At 42.0% G+C, this 17047-nt stretch overlaps 1 protein-coding gene across 4 annotated transcripts in view; it reads left to right on the top strand.

The window, feature by feature from the left end:
• The window catches only part of DAAM2 (dishevelled associated activator of morphogenesis 2), a 169276-nt gene that overhangs the window by 134059 nt on the left and 18170 nt on the right, over positions 1-17047 (top strand). For all 4 annotated transcript variants that reach the window (XM_078155389.1, XM_020999400.2, XM_020999399.2 and 1 more), the window contains 7 exons: positions 5-71; positions 1182-1299; positions 3363-3501; positions 4627-4685; positions 4806-4990; positions 5564-5866; positions 15741-15848. In XM_078155389.1, the coding sequence (XP_078011515.1) occupies positions 5-71; positions 1182-1299; positions 3363-3501; positions 4627-4685; positions 4806-4990; positions 5564-5866; positions 15741-15848 (979 nt within the window). The remainder of the gene's footprint in view (positions 1-4; positions 72-1181; positions 1300-3362; positions 3502-4626; positions 4686-4805; positions 4991-5563; positions 5867-15740; positions 15849-17047) is intronic.

Raw genomic sequence — 17047 nt, 5'->3', positions numbered from 1 at the left:
CCAGGCATTTAGACTTTTTTGAGATGGTCCGGAATGAGGATGACTTGGAATTAGCCAGAAGATTTGACATGGTGAGGTCCCCCAGGGAGCGATTCAAACACAATACATATCAACTCTCCAAATAGCTTCCCAGAGGTCCCTGAGGGATGGTACACCAAAGTGGGCATTCTTCATAGAGCATTATTAGCATTCTTGTTTCTAGGATGCTCACAATGTCCAGATTCTTCCAGAACCCTCTGTGGAATTAGCATGTGCCCACAAACCCCAGTGCTCAAAGGAAAGAAGGCAACTATTCTTTTTTTTTTCTTTTTGGTGAGGCAGTTGGGGTTAAGTGACTTGCCCAAGATCACACAACTAGTAAGTAAGTGTCAAGTGTCTGAGGTCAGATTTGAACTCAGGTCCTCATGACTCTAAGGCTGGAGCTCTATCCACTATGCTACCTAGCTGTCCCTAAGGCAACCATTCTTAAAGAAACATAGAATCAACTCTGTATACCTGTGGCTACTTTATGGATTATCAGTAGCAAATACCCCATACGTGGGTGACTCGGATAAAGAACAGAATCCTCTTGGGATATATCTCCCTGTCATCATCTGATTTGTACTTAAGGAAATTTATTCTTGTTTTAATGTCAACCTCAGCAAAATATAGGGAGAAGGTAGACTCTGGACCTGCGATTTCATAAGTATAGGGAACTTCCAGGTGAGGTAACTCCCTCTGCCAATATAGGTCTGTACCTTCTTTGGGACTTAAATTCTTAGAGAGCTGCCTACTGTACTAACAGATCCTGTCAATTGTCCAGGATTACACAGTTAGTATGGGTAGAATCCCAGCCAAACATAATTCACACAGTGAAAATATGTGATAAATTCCCAAGCCAAATAATTATCTGTGTATATGTGTATGTAATTATTCATGACAATGCTCCCCAGATCACAAATAGTTAATTATGATCTCCTTTACTTGTGTCTAAGCAGATAGTGAGAGATGGAATCTCTGGATGTTTATGCTGAGATAGTTGGGGAGACTGAGAGACAGAAGGAGGCCCCTGGGTGGGAGGAGGTATCTCAGACAGACTTCATTGAACTAAGACCCAGAGTCTTCTCCCTTCTCTTCTTCCCTCCCTCTCTACCTTCCTTGGATTCCCCATTCATCTGCTCCTTACTTTGTTTTTCCATCAGGTACACATTGATACCAAGAGTGCATCACAGATGTTTGACCTGATCCATAGGAAACTGAAACACACAGAAGCATATCCTTACCTGCTCTCCATGCTTCAGCACTGTTTACAGCTGCCTTGTAAGTCCTGCCTCCCCCTACTCCAGCAACTGAGGCCTCAGACATTTAGCTTAGGGAGATGGGAGAGGGCCCTCCTTTTAGGCAGCATTTTCACAAGTGTGGTTCACTGGGAAGATATTCAAATGACTTTTCTAGGAGACCAGATCAAAAATGTCTGGAAACTCAAGCTACTGTTAATCCTTGTGCTTGGGGAAAGGAAACTATGGTTCAGGTTCCTACCCCTACTGTACTCCTGATTGTAGTCTGAAGGACCTAGACCCTCAGGAGGAGCAGGAGACTTAAATAACAGAGTCACCAGTGTCCTTGACCAGCAAGCATCATCTTGATCTTTTCATTTCAAGGTCAGATAGTCTCCATTTTCCTACTTCTGACAGTCAAGCTTTCCATTTTGTTATAGAGTTTCCAGTTAGGAAAGAAAAAAAAACCATTTGTTCTGGGTAAACAGGACAGATCTTTTTAAAGATATCTTTTTTTCTCTCAGCTTTACCAATTTCCCCATTTTGTTTTCTCCTTTTCTTCTTTCTCCCTGCCCACATACGTCTGTCTTCATCATCCATAGGACTATTCTAAGAATACAAATTAATCACACTATTTGTGGTTTCTACTCTCCTCTGAAGTCATAAAGATCTGAAAAGAAGAAATGAGCCTAAGTTGCCACAGGAGGGATTTAAGTTAGACATAAGGCAGAAATTTTTTCCATGAAGATTATTGGACACAAGAGTGGACAACCAAGGGAGAGGGTATACATTCTATTTTTCTGAAAGTCTTTTTGAGGAGGTTTCCTCCTACTTGCAGTCAAGTATATATAAGATATATTCCATGCCTGAAAACCTCTGATTTGCCCTCTCACCTTATTTTTTCTTGAGGAAAGAAGAATATAACAAACAAGCAAAACACCCTACAATATGTAGGGGATGGGAGGACAATAGGAAAAGAAGGGGAGTGACATGAAGCAGGGAACCTGGAATTTCTTCTCTCCAAAATGGGTTGATAGAGGAAGTGGGAGGTCCTGCTATGCCCTTCCAGGGAAACCTGACTTTGCTTTCTTGGGTGCCAGTCTTTTTGGACTGCTTGTTTCCTATGGGACAGTGGGTCCCACGTGGGGATGAATCTGCATATTCTTTGCAACAATTGGACTTCGATGTTACGGCACACTCCATCCTTGAGATTCTGTGATATGTCTTCATGGCTGGAATCCCAAGGTTACTTTCCTCCTGTGGTTACTAGAAGACACAGGAAGAAGCCTAGGATCCACTCGCTCAAAGAAGCAGATTAAATGAACATCTTGTAAATGGGGAGGGATGTATGCACGTGTGAAAAACACAACACGTGTTAAAACAGCAACCACAACACAAATCCCCCCATGTCCAGCCAGGCTAAGAATAGGGTTCAGGAAGGGTTGGGGTATAACTGAGTGACTAAAAAGCAGTGGCCTCAATGACGTTAGGCCCTTGAATAAACAAGACAGTGTCTTTACCTTTATAGTTTAAAGGCACCTCCTCTGGGATGCCTTCCCTGAATAACACTACTCATTCTCCATCCCACAAACACAGCCAATGACCCCTACTCTTCTGTAATATCTATCTCTCAATTGTCTGTTCTTATGGAGTAGTGGCATGAATAATTCAAAGCACAATCTATTTTTCATTTTTATTTTCCTTTGGAATTCATTGTGTATCATAACGGTTTTTGTAATTGACTCACCTTTCTAAATATGCTTTCATTTGGAAGATGTGAAAATGAATTTCTTTTCTCTGAACATACACTTAATAGAAAGCTAAGGGAGCTAGCCCTAGCTAGGGGAGTGGTGAGAGATGGACCTGGGGATTTAAAATTTCACAGCAGATAAACTCCCCAACTGGGAGTTGATTAGATTTATGAATTTTCAGGAGCTATATTTTTTCTGATCTCCCCCATTAGAATGGGAGCTTCCCCAAAGTGCAGACCACATCTCCTTCTTCAGTGGGGGGCTGTGTCTGCTCTTTACTCTGTGCCCCAGGCTGTGATACCCAGGACCTAGCCCCTGGGGCTCAGTAAAGACACAGTGACTGCCTTGCCTTCAGATAAGCGGAATGGTGGGAGCATCCATCATTGGCAGCTCCTTGATCGGATCCTCCAGCAGATCGTCCTACAGGATGAGAGGGGCGTGGACCCTGATTTGGTACCCCTGGAGAACTTCAACGTCAAAAATATCATCAAGATGTGAGCAGCAGTGACCTTTTTCCTTTCCTTCTTCTCCCTACCCCTCTCTACCCCTTCCATCCATGAAACCTCAACTTTCTCTTCCCAAAGCCAACAACCTCCAAGTAGTCTATAGGATGTTAATTGACTCTCGATTATCCACTTTGAGGTTTATTCACAAGAAATGCTTAATTCCAGACTGACTTCCTTTTATCTCCCCTCCCCACCCAATATATTTCTGGGTGCCATTTCTACACCATCGATCAGTGTCTGTTCAAACAACACAGACATATTTTGGTATTAGCCTGAGCCAAATATCATTAGGGGAGCAAATCTACTTAAAATAATTTATGCTGTGTATTTCAAAGCCAAGTAGAAATGGTTATTTTAATTATCCAAAGTTTTGAATTATTTTGTGCCACACTTCTCATTAGCACAGATAATCGAGAGTTTGCTGTATTTCTCTATTTAGGAAGCTTAACCAAAATGAGCCACACGATTGGGGAATTGAGGAGGATAGAGGACAATTCACTCAAGTCTCCAGCACTAACACTGAAGCTGAGAATTTGGACCCTGGTTTGGGCCAAAAGACTAGCACCTCTGCCCATAACAATTTTCCTATCCCACCTCCCCAGTCATCCTGACTCCAGCTAATATGGGAAACAGAGGGGGGGATATTTAAAAAAAAATAAAATTTGTTGGGGAGGAAAACAGGTGAGAGTAGAACTAAGATAACCATTTTCTAGTTCCAACCCCAACACTAATCTGCTGTGTGACTTTGGGCAAGTCACCTACTCTTTTTAGTCCTTACTTACGTGGTTTGTAAAATAAGAGGGTTGAGCTAGAGCTGATCTCCAATGTTCTTCCTGATTCTAATCTTTAGAATACTATGAGTTAGATGAGATAATGAAAATTTGGAGCAAACTGGAACCTAAGGACATGGATTGGGAAATCAGATGACCAGTCTGGGGGGATTGTGTAAGCAATTTAGGGGAAAAGAGAAAGGCTGAAGGGATAGAAATTGGGCTGGATGGAGTAGGGAACAAGCTAGAGGGGCAGAGGGACAGACTAAGGGTTGAGTAGATGTAATGGAAGGGGATGAGTTTTTAAGACTGTCAGCAGGTGAAAGATAATTTCTTTCCCTAGGCTAGTCAATGAAAATGAAGTAAATCAATGGCGAGATCAGGCTGAGAAATTCCGAAAAGGTAAGTATGTCTGTCCAGTCGTGCTTTGTTCCTCCCCACACCAGTCACTTCATGTTCCAGAATCCTTCTTGCCACGATGGTGACCACCCTTTCCCTGCTGGTCCTCCCTGCTCCCCCCAGAGCACACGGAGCTGGTGAGCCGGCTAGAGCGGAAGGAGCGAGAATGTGAAACAAAGACCATAGAGAAGGATGAGATGATGAAGACTCTGAACAAGATGAAGGACAAGCTGGCCCGAGAGTCCCAGGAGCTGCGTCAAGCTCGAGGACAGTTGGCAGAGTTGGTAGCTCAGCTTAGTGAGTTCTCGGTAAGAGTTTTAGGCTGTTTACATCTCTTCCAACACACACCAATATCATGTGAGTGCGCCATGTGAGTGTGCCACGTGAGTGCGCCAGAGTCTATGGTCCAGGGCTGGGAATGAGAAAGGGGAGTGCACCAGGTCCCACTGAGAGGCTAAGTAGCACTACAAGTGTGTGATGGTGTGTGGGGAAGGGGGCGAGGTTGGGGGTTAGGGTTGGGGTAGGGGGAAGGGGAGGATTGGGAAAAGTCTAAAACTGAGGAAGAGGAAGCCCTAGAGATAACAACCTCATGTTAGTCTGTATCTCTTATAACTATGAATATCCCATATCTGTGCTATGGACATGCCTGTCTTTATATGGTTTCTTATCTGTATGTTGGGTGTTTGTTGGATCTGGAGAGATGGAGACATGAATGCAGGAGTAAGGTCAAGGATTAAAGGGAAGAGAAAGAAAATGGTGAGGGTTAGCATGGGTATAAAGCTGAGGGTGAGAATGGGTGTAAGATGTGAGGGCAGAAGTGAAGTTAGGTGTGTCATGGACACCACTGTTACTGATTACTTTCCTTTCCTTTTGTCTTTCAGCCTACTGGTACCTTGTCTTCCCCTCCTCCTCCAGGAGGTCCCTTCCCCATCCCCTCCTCCAAGAACTCCATTGACTTGCCTCCACCCCCACCTCCCCTGCCTTTCTCCTGCAGCCCTCCACCCCCACCCCCACCTCTTCCACCTGGTGGACCTCCCCCTCCTCCAGGGGCACCCCCTTGCTTTAGCATGGGGATGCCCCCTCCTCTAGCCTCTCTCCCTAGCAGCTGCCCTCCCCTCAGGAAGAAGTGTGTCCCGCAGCCTTCCCATCCTCTGAAATCTTTCAACTGGATCAAGTTGAATGAGGTGAGCAAAGGGACCTGGATTCCTCCTGGATCCTTTACCCTAAAATCCCATTCATTGAATATCCCCAGTCTGCAGAGCCCTGAACCAGGTGTTTTAGAGGGAAGAGGAGGCATTTTTTTAACTTTTGAGGAGTAATCCCCACTAACTGGGGAGTTATGATGAGAGAGAGAGATATAGAGACACACAGAAAGAGACAGAGACAGAGAGAAGAAAAATATTTGCAAAGCAATATAGAAACAAGATAAAAATACTATAGTGAAAATTAAATGATTAAGCCCTAGGAGGATAAGTAATAATCCAGTAATCGGAGCTGGGAACATTTCCTAGAGGGCATCAGGTTATCAATTTGACTTTTAAATAAGTGATGCACATGGAGAAAAGGGAAGAGAGCATTCTGAGTGGGGAAGGTACTTTGTTAACAGTCTCAGGTGAGGAATAAGCAAGCAATGCACATTGGAAACATGGAATGACTAATTCTTATCAAGAGAATGAAATGTAAGTGCAAAGTGGAAAATTCTTGCCAAGAGATAAGGGTAGAGAGAAAACAGTCAGTCAACAAACATTTATTAAGTGGTTACCATCATTCTGGAGGGAATGCTGTTGTCAGTGATATGAGGATTGTTTAAAAGTCTCTGGCAGTTCACTTTTTATTACATAATAATATCTAGCTGTGTCTATGAGGGTTCAGGACATTTAACCACACTTTTCAGACCAACCTCATGAGCTGATATTATTCCATTCATTTCTTTCACACACACACACACACACACACACACACACCACCCACACACACACACACACACACACACACACCCCACCTTACCACTCAGACAGTTAAGTATTTTCTCCCCACTATGAAAGCTGATCAGTGCCTTTAATCTGCATAAGAAGAGAAGCTTCTCTGCCCCATTTGATGTCTAGAAACACAGTTCATGGTTTCATCATTAATAAAATTGAGTCAGTCAGTCAATATGCACTTAGTAAGTGCTTACTATATACCAGATACTATGCTAAGCTCTGGGGATTCAAAAAGAGGATTCCTTCCCTCAAGGAACTCTCAAATTAACAATGAGTATCTATAGATGACTTTCAGTTAACCATCAGAAAAGGGAGAGTTACAGTTGGCTGCCCATGAACACATATGCAGTGAATAGTTACAAAAAACTGAATACATATTAATTATCATCTAACTAGAGGTTGCCAATATTACATAAGTATGTAGCTGAAACTGACACCCATTTACCTGAAATCCATTGGCATACATACCAGTTGTTAATTGAGTTGTACCTTATGCCCATATTTGTAACTAGGAATGTTTTCACCTGTGTCAAAAATGACTGGGGTGAGTAGGAGAGGGGAGGATAAAATAATTGTGTAGAGGATGACCTGATGGCAGGGTTAGTATGCTAGGGGGGCTGTCAGGCTGTGAATGTATAAGGTTAGTAGAGGCAGCTGTCTCCTGGAGAATCTATAGTTGGAGGAGTGGATGATCTTAAGGAGAGCAGGGTTAACAGTTGTCATGGAAAGGGAACATACCCCACTGGATGTTGGTGTCCTGGGATAAAACCCTGTTTGCCCCATGCTAGTTGTGGCTCTGTTTATTTAAGGCTGCTGTCACTGACTCAAAGAAGAAGCCAGTTAGAGACAGAGAATTAAGTGACAAAATTGTCCCTAAAAGAAAGCAAATAGCCTGGCCACGGGCATAAACAGATCATAGAACTGTGGAATTTTGCAACTATAAGGAAATTTAGAGTCCAGCTCAGTCACTTTACAGATGAGAAGACTGAGATACTCAATTATTTGCTGAGATTCTTTTGTTATTTTCAAGCAAGTCATTCAGCCAGCCAGTCAACAGATATTTGTTGAGCACCTACTGCATATAAGCCTGTATTAGTTGCTAGGAAAAGATACATACAAGAAAAATAAATGGTCCTTGACCAGAAGGGGCTTATTCTTTCATAAAAATACTAGGTTAGGAGCCAGGAGACTTGAGCCTAGTACTTAATCTGTCAATAATTGGCTGGATGACCTTAAACAAATGACTACCATTCTTCCACAGTTGGTTTCCTCTGTCCGATGAGGGGAATGAATGAGATGAAGTCATCTCATCCAAACAGGTAATTTAGTAGAGGAGACAATTCATAAATAAATACAGGGTATTCATAAAGCTCACAGATAGTTAAAAAAAACCCTAAAAGTTGATAGACATGATTTAACTCTATTGAATACCCTCTAACCTTGGAATTATAAATAAAGTGTAGTAGCAAATATTACTAAAGTTTAGGACAAGTATCTCTCACAATCATCATTGTGTAGTGGAAAGACTGCTGGATTTGCAATCAGGACCTGGGTTCATATCTTGGCTTTGTTATTTACAATTAATGTGACCTTAGGCAAGTCAATTAACCATGCTGAGCCTCAGTTTTCTCAACTGTAAAATGTGAGGTGTGTACTAGATGACTTGAAGGTTCCCTTGTACCTCTAAATCTATGATTGTATGATATCTGTTAATTAATTCCAGCTCTGTAACAAATGAGAAATGGTTGTTATAGATGAGAAGGTAAACTGTGTTCTACGCCCACCAAACTGAAGCTATAGGAAACAAGACATGTTTGAGTACTTACTCTTGTCTGGCACTGTGCTAAGTCCAGAGGATACAAATATAAGCAAATAAATCAGTCTCTGCCCTAATCATTTTTTTTAAGTGAGCAATTGGGGTTAAGTGACTTGCCCAGGGTCACACAGCTAGTAAGTGTCATGTGTCTGAGGCTGGATTTGAAATCAGGTTCCCCTGAGTCCAAGGCCAGAGCTCTTATCTACTGCACCACCTAGCTGCCCCTCTGCCCTAATATTCTAACAAGGGAAGACAATTCTAATAGGGGGAGAAGAAAAGGGGGTAGAAAGAGGTGAGGGGGCATGGTGTGGAGGTAAGTGAGAAATGACTCTGGAGGCATGGTTGAAGGAAAGATGGAAACTCACCTACCAAAGGCAGCATCTTAGGAGCAGAGGCCAAGGTTCCTGTAAGCGGGAGATGAGGATGATGGCCAGAGTAGAGGTAGCGTGTATGAAAATGACTAAGAACAAAATTCACTTTTCATTACCAGAAATATTGCTGATTATGGCTCACATCCATAAAAGTTAAGTTACTAAACTTTAAATGGTGTAAGTTTAAAAACTAGGCAAATTTTTATAGACCCTATACATGAAGAGTTGACTAACAATTACAAAGCAACAAAGAAATGAATGAATGGATGAATGAATGAATGAATGAGGCATTTCTTAAGTGCTTATTATGTGCAAAGCACTGTGCTAAATGGTAGGGTTACAAACAGCAGAGTAAGACTGTGTTTTGAAGAAGCTCCCATTCTTACAGGGAAGCCAATACATATGGAAGTTTTCAGCTGCAAATCAGCTGGAAAAGTCCATGGTCCTTAGGGTGCAGCAACTTTTTCTTTAATGGAATTTCCCCTGATAAAATCATATCCGGTTCTATGTTTTAAGATATTTGAAATGTCACAAGTTAGTACATGGTCAATTACTCAGTACAGATAACGGAATAGGGAAGGGAATAAACACTTATTAAGTGCCTACTGTGTGCCAGGCACTATGCTCAGCACTTCACAAATATCTCATTTGAATGTAGAGAAGTGTTATATCTAATCACAGAGAAACAACCATATTGTCGGTTTGTTTATTTATTTATTTAACTTTTTTTTAAGGGAATTGGGGTTAAGTGACTTGCCCAAGGTCACACAGCTAGTAAGTGTCAAGTGTTTGGTCTGAGGCTGGATTTGAACTCAGGTACCCCTGACTTCAGGGCTGGTGCTCTATCCACTGTGCCACCTAGCTGCCCCAACCATGTTGTTTAAATGTAAATGTGAGGAAAGTACTTTGTAAACATTGAAGCGTTGTATAAATATGTATGATTATTATTCTTGTAACGAATACCATAGGACTCCCTATAATAGCAAACTCCAAAAGATTACTTAGATCCTTTGACCATACTGGAATTGCGTTATATTTATCATTGATTGAAGTAATTGAACCGTCACCCAGAGCTCTTTGATCTTTTCATCATAAAGAAATCTTTACTAGGATTTGATCTTTCATTATTTATTCATTCAAAAGGAATTTATTAATTACATATTACTTGCTAGGCATATTGATAGGACCTGGGGATAGAAGGTTTTTAAATGCTGAAGAAAGGAGTTTTTATTTCATCCTAAAGGCGATAAGGAGCCGGTAGAGTTTCTTGAGCAGAGGCGTAACATGGTCAAACCAGTTCTTTAGGTATATTAATTTGAAAACCACATGGATGATATATTAGAAAGGTAAAAGACTTGCAGAAGGGAGACCAGTTAGGAGGTGGTGAATTTCTGAATTACAGTGATGGTCATGTAATCAGAAAGCATGGGGCAGATGGGATAGATATTGTGGATAGAATCTACAAGACTTGTCAAGTGATTGAATATGGTGGGGGAGGGGAGATGATAAGGGGAAATAATGATTTAATAATGATTCCAAAGTTGCAGTCCTAGGTGACTGAATGATGGTGCTGCCCTCAGCATAAACAGTGAAGTTAGGAAGAAAGAATGGCTTGGGGGGAAAAGATAACGATTGAGATATCTATGGGGTATCTATTTCTAAATGTTCAATAGATAATTCACTGTGTGAAGAAAACCACAGATGGATATATAGACCTGGAGGCCATCTGCATAGAGATAGTAGCTGAACTCATAAGAGCTGATGAGATTAGTAGGAGAAGGTTTAGAGAAAAGAAAAGAGCCTTAGGACAGAGCCTAGGGGGACATCCATAGTTAGGAGTGGGATATGGTTTCCCATCCAGTGAGGAGGATTGAACAGATAAGAGAGAGCATTGTCTTAAGGACCGTAAACAATGTCAGATGCTTCCAAGGGGTCCAGAAGGAAAAAGACTGAGAAAAAGACACTGGATTTGGCAATTAAAGGACCATTAGAAACTTCGGAGAGAGCAGTTTCAGTTAAGTGATGAGGTCAGAAGCCAGATTGTAATTACTCTGTATGTTTTATATATTACTAGATTTATATTAAGATCGTGTTACTAAAATTGGTGAAAAACCCTTGAGGTCTAGAAAGTGTAAGTTCTTGACTGCTACAGCTGAAGAAGGTGGGATTTCAGGCAGTAGACCCTAGGAAGTAAGTGCCAGCTCCTCAGCATGACAGTGACAAAATGAAAATATTTCTGAGGAATATTACTTTGGCAGCTGTGTGTAGGATAAATTGGCACAGGGAAAGGTTGTTACAGTAATCCGTGTGTAGCAGGTGTGGGGTGATGAGGGCCTGGACTAATATAATATGGAAATTGATTCTGAGAATGACTATAAAGGAAGAATTATCAGGACTTGGTTATAGCATGTGGAAGTAAAAGAAAATGAGATGGAAAAAAGACTAGCGGAGTGCCATTGAAATAACGAGGCAACGGGAAGAGATAGAGAGAGATTCTAACAGGCAAAGGGAAGAAGGGAATATGTCCCAAGCAGAGAGCACAGATAATGCAAAGGCTCAAAGATGTGAATCGCCATATGTGAGGAATGTCAAGAAGACCATAAAGTGTGTGAAAGGGAGTAATGTATAATAAGACTGAAAAAGGAAGTGGGAGTCAGGTTGTTAAAGGATTTAAGTGTCAAACAGAGAAGTATGTAAGTAGTAGAGATTATAAGGAGGATGGATTAAGAGGTAAGAAATTAAGACAGGAAGACCAATTAGTAGAGTATTTCAATATTTCAAGGGACATGTGATGAGGACCTAAATTAGGGTCACAGCCACATGCATAAAAAGAAAGGGATGGATGCCAGAAGTGTTCTGGAGGGAGAATTTGTGAGATTTGGCATTGGATATGTGGAGTGGGGTGATGAGGAATGCAGAGTGAAGTATGATTCAGACTGTGAATTTGAGTGACTGGAAGAATGGTGGCATCTTCATGGAACTAGGGAATCAATCAATAAATCAACATTTATGAAGCACCTACTTACTGCCTGCCAGGCATTGTGCTATGTCCTGGGAATATAAAAGGAGACAAGATAGTCCCTGCCCTCAAGGAGGTTACAATCCAATGGGGGAGAGAACATGTAAACACACACAACACACAGAAAGAGAGAGAGCACGCACACAAGCAAGCTATATGTAAGATAAATAGGAAATAACAGAGGGAAGACACTGAAATTAAGAAGCATTGGGAAAGGCTTCCCATAAAAGAATTAAGAAAGGTTGTGTTTAGGGGAAAAGAGAATGACATGTTGAGTTTGAAACTCCTATAGGAGATCCACTTTGAAAGATCCAATAGACATTAGGTGATATGGGATTGGAACTCAGGACAGAAATGAGGCCTAATTGTATAAATCTGGGAACCATTGCTAACAATAATAATAATAATAATAATAGCTTTCATTTGTATAGCGTATTAAAGTTTGCAAAGTGCTTTACAAATATTATGTCATCTTTGCAGCAGCCCTGGGAAGTATTATTGTCTCCATTTTGCAAATGAGGAAACTAAGGCAAATGGGTTAAAGACATGTCCTGGGTCACATAGCTAGTAAGCGCTGGGGTACAATCTGAGCCCAACCTTTCTTGGCTATAGATTTGACCCTCTATCCTCTGTGCCACCTAAATGGTCTTAGAAACAGTTATTAAACCAGGGCAGCTATGTGGTACACCACCCTGGAGTCAAGAGGACCTGAGTTCAAATTTGGCATCAGACACTTGATACTTACTAACTGTGTGACCCCGGGCAAGTCACAACCTCAACTGCCATACAAAATAAAACAAAACAAAACAAAAAAAGAAATAGTCATTAAACCCATGGGAGCTGATGAGGTTACCAATAAGAGTATAGTAAATAATGAGAAAAGTTAGGAAGGAGCACGATAAGGTGATTCAGGAAAACAATACGTATTCATGAGATCTTGTGCTGCATTAAGTGAGGAATAGCTTCCAGGAACAAGGAATAATAATATTCTGCCCTGATCGAATCACATCTGGAATATTGTGATCCATCCTGGGTGCCATGTTTTGAAAGGTCATTGGTAAGCTAGAGATCATATAAAGGAAGGGAATAAGGATGGGGAAGGGCCCCGAATCCATATCATATGAGGATTGGTTGAAGTGGGTGTAGTTAGCCTTAACAAGGGAAGACTGAAGGTGACATGATAGCCATCTTCCAAGTATTTGAAGGGTTATCATGCATTCATTTTGGCCCCGGAGGGGAAAATCAGGAACAATTAGCTAAAGTTGTCAAGAGGCAAATTAGGCTTGATGTCAAGGGGAAAAAATCCTTTCTTATATTTAGAATGGTCCATGTAGAGTGGGCAGACTCTGGAGGTCTCTGAGCAGAAGCCATATAACCATTCATTGGGTACATTATAGTAGGGATTCCTCTAGTGGGGGTATAGGCTGAACCAGATGGCTGCTGAGGTCACTTCCACCTCTAAAAATGTTGTGATTCGCTGAACTGGAATAAGGTTTGGGTGGGAGGTTACTTAGAGAAGTCCTGATGTAGCGGGGCTCCCTGTTACCATGTCTTTGCACCAAACCTCATTGGTACTCCCCACCTCAGCTACCATTCCCTTCCCTTCCCAGTCATCTTTCATCCTGAGTCAAGCCCTAGCCTCTCCTGTACTCCCTGTTTTCCCTCATATTTTCCCTCTGATCCCTGACCCTGAGAAACCTGGCTTTTTCCCTTCGCCCTCCTCCATCTGTCCCTTCCCTATTTCAGCAAATTAACCCCCTTCCCCAACACTCACTCACTCACACACACACACACACACACACACACACACACACACACACTATCCATGGTTATTTCTGCCTTGATAAGAATGTGTCTGTGTTGGGCTTGGCCAGATGCCTAGACCCCTTGCTGCTCCGGACTCCCTGGCCCAACATTCCTAGTGAGGGTCCCAGGGCCTTGGGAAGGCCGCAGGAATGTTCTTACCCTATCCCTGCCCCCACCCCCAGCCTAGCTTTTTCTTTTCTTTTCCCAAGTTTTTAAAAATAGAACTGAATGAAAATGTAAGTTACATTTTCTGAGCTTGCTGAGAAAGCAGGAGAGGTAAGGGAAAGATAAATTGGTATTGGAGGAGAGGAGAAGCAAAGAGAGGGTTTCCCTTCCTGTACTCAGAGCTATGGGAATTGGGAAAGATGCAGTTTTAAAGGAGCAGGAAACATCTGAAAGTATGTAGGGGTTTTGAAGTGGGGTGGCAAGGAAGATGACCCAATGGAACCAAAGGTTTGTTCAGGGCAGGAGGTGTCTGTTGGCTCTGGTTTAGAACCGTGAAAGGTAGTTTAGAGAGAATACTCCCCTCCCCCTACCCACAGTCATCCCTTGAGAATCCTGGAAATGGAACCTTTTGTCCTAGAGGAGGAGAAAGCTAGTCATCTCTCAGTTTTCTCTTGATGTAAGCTTGGCATCACCTGGAGACATCTCATGGGAATAAAGAAGACAAGAGAAAAAATGCTGAGAACCTAGATTGCTTGCAGCAATTTCAATTTCTTTTTACCCTATGTATACAGGCAAGCGAGAATTTGGTTCAAAGGTGAAGAAGAGAGAAACTGAATTGAGAGACCCAGGAATTTAAAACACTTGTCTAACCAAAGAGTTAAAGATGGGACTGAATGCCATCCCTTATCTTAGTAGTTAGGGGGTCATATAGGTAACTAGGCGGTATAGAAGTGTCTGGGTATTGTGAAGGCAGCTGTATAGCGTGCTGGACTTGGGGTAAGGAAGACCTGAGTTAAATTTTCCTTTAGACACCAGCTGTGTGATCCTGAGCAAGCCGCTTCATTTCTCTCATTCTGTGTCTTCATCTGTACAAAGGCAGTAATAATAGTGCCTGTCTCACAAGGTTGTTGTGAGGGTGCAATGAGGTAAAAATATGTAAAATACTTTGCAAACCTTAAAGTGATGTATAAATGCTAGCTATTCGTTGTCCTTGTTATCTTTGTTGTTATTATTATCATCATTATCGTTATCTGGCCAATCCTCACTAAAGGACTGGGGGCATATGGGCAGATAGAAATTGGATAGCAAAAGATCTTAAAGAGGGGGTGAGGTGTGAAACTCTGGGTTTCCTTAGGAAAGAACCTCCCCTGTCTTGGGTTACTGCAGTCCTTCCAGAGGCAGGAAGCTGGATTATCAGTCCTCTCACAGCCTTTTTTTTTTTTTTTTACTCCTTAAGACTCTAAGGAAGAGGCAATTAAACTCCAAGAAGAAGAAATGAAAAGGAGTAGAGTTGACTCAACAGTAATGCTTTGGGCTTGCACAAACATTTTGCTGGGACACAGGAATTATTCCTCCCCCCCCCCGCGTGCAGCTGGCTCCAGTCCATTCCTATCAAAGTATAAGTAATCATAGATATAGGTATAGGGCATACAGGGAGAGCATGGGGAAAGATGAGAAGAAGAAGGGAGTTAGAGTGGGAAGGAGTTTGAATCCAGCCTTCAGTCAATTTGGTCCTTAGCAGTGTGCCTGTAGGAATGGTATTCATTCTCTTTCTCCCTCTCCTTCCCTCTCTCTCCGAGCACTTTTCAGGAAGTGTTGTCTGTTATGCCTACTGGATTATCAAATTCTCCACATAGGAGATGGAGGGTTGGTTCAGGAAGGAGAGAAAGATCTTCTGGAGAGTGTCAGAGAGGAAGCTATCTTGTCCTGAGGGGCTGACTGGAGGTTTCCCTAAAGGTGGTGGTAGAAAGAGGGTGAGAGAGTTGTGGGTAGCCTCTGTAAGGAGTAGAGATGAAATGGGCAGGGGAGGGAGAGAATTTGGAACTGAAAAAAAAATTAAAAGTAAGAAAATGAAAAAGTTTAGCCTTGGGGTTTTGTTCTCTGTACTGTGTATTTTAGGAACGAATCTCTGATACCGTGTGGAATGAGATTGATGATCTTCAAGTATTTCAGGTCTTGGACTTGGAAGACTTAGAAAAAATGTTCTCAGCCTATCAGAGGCATCAGGTGAGGTCTGCAGGGTGTCGTCTACTTCTTGCTGTGTCTTCTCCTTACCCCTGGGTCCAGCTTCTTTCTCCTGATCTCCCCCTCCCCACCTCTTTCCTTCCTCTGTATAACCCTGCCATATGTCTCCTTCTGCCATCAAATGACTGGTCTCCTTTCCCCTCCCCTCCACCAAACCCCAGGGAAGAGTCAATGTCAGGAGGAAGCCTGGCTGCTTTTCTTCTGAACCTGGGGATTGGGGATTACACACAGTTAACAAGCATAAGCATAACAGTAATCACACACACACACACACAGTCCTTTTTATTAAAGTTTCTAATGGCATTTTAAAGCCTGTGATTTCTCATAACAGACCTGGTAAGTGGAATAGATCTTATAACTGTGAGAATGTGAAGATAGTGAAGTAACATTATAGAGGCACATATCTTCAGGTCTAGGACCCTGGAGAGAGGCAGAGGCTGTGTGTGGGGGTGGGGGTGGGGGTGGAGGGAGGGCACACAGAGAAAAGGTTTTTGTTTTTTTTCCCCTACATCTCCAACTGCAGCCAATGTCAACACATAACAATCAATTATTTTCATGATCAGTTGGTTTTCTTTCTTTCTTTCTTTTTAAATACTTATTCTCAGCACTGCAGTATGAGTTGACCAAATGCCACGTTGGAATAGTTCTTGCTTTCTTTGGATACACAAAAAAATGAACTCTTGTATTTATCTCTCTAAAATAATAATAAATTAGGAAAGGGAAGAGAATAAGATTTTATTAAGCACTTTATACAACTCTAAGTGCTTTTACAAATATCTCATTTGATCCTGACAACAGCTCTAGGAGGTAGGTACTATTATTATCCTCATTTTGTAATTGAGGAAACTGAAACAGAGGTTAAGTGACTTGCCCAGAGTCACACAGCTGGTGAATGTCCAAAGCTTGATTTGAACTCAGTCCTTCCCAACTCCAGGGCCAAGGCTCTGAGCACTGTGGCACCACCTAACTGAGAATTTGTATACTAGCTTTCTGTTTTGCAGCAACTTATATCTTTGTTTTGGTTTCATTTATACCAAGCATGTCAGTATTGATGCCACGCAGTGATTCCAATAGTATGTCTACTGTCTTGGTCATTGGACATGGATTTAGAGTACCAGCAGCTAAGTTAATGCTTACGTACAGTCTATAGACTATAGGATTCTATGACTTTGTCTGGGTCA

The sequence above is a fragment of the Phascolarctos cinereus genome, unplaced genomic scaffold (assembly GCF_003287225.1).
Source record: "Phascolarctos cinereus isolate Bilbo 61053 unplaced genomic scaffold, phaCin_HiC Scaffold_5;HRSCAF=322, whole genome shotgun sequence".
NCBI lineage: Eukaryota > Metazoa > Chordata > Mammalia > Diprotodontia > Phascolarctidae > Phascolarctos > Phascolarctos cinereus.
This window is presented reverse-complemented; position numbering and strand designations above follow the sequence as displayed.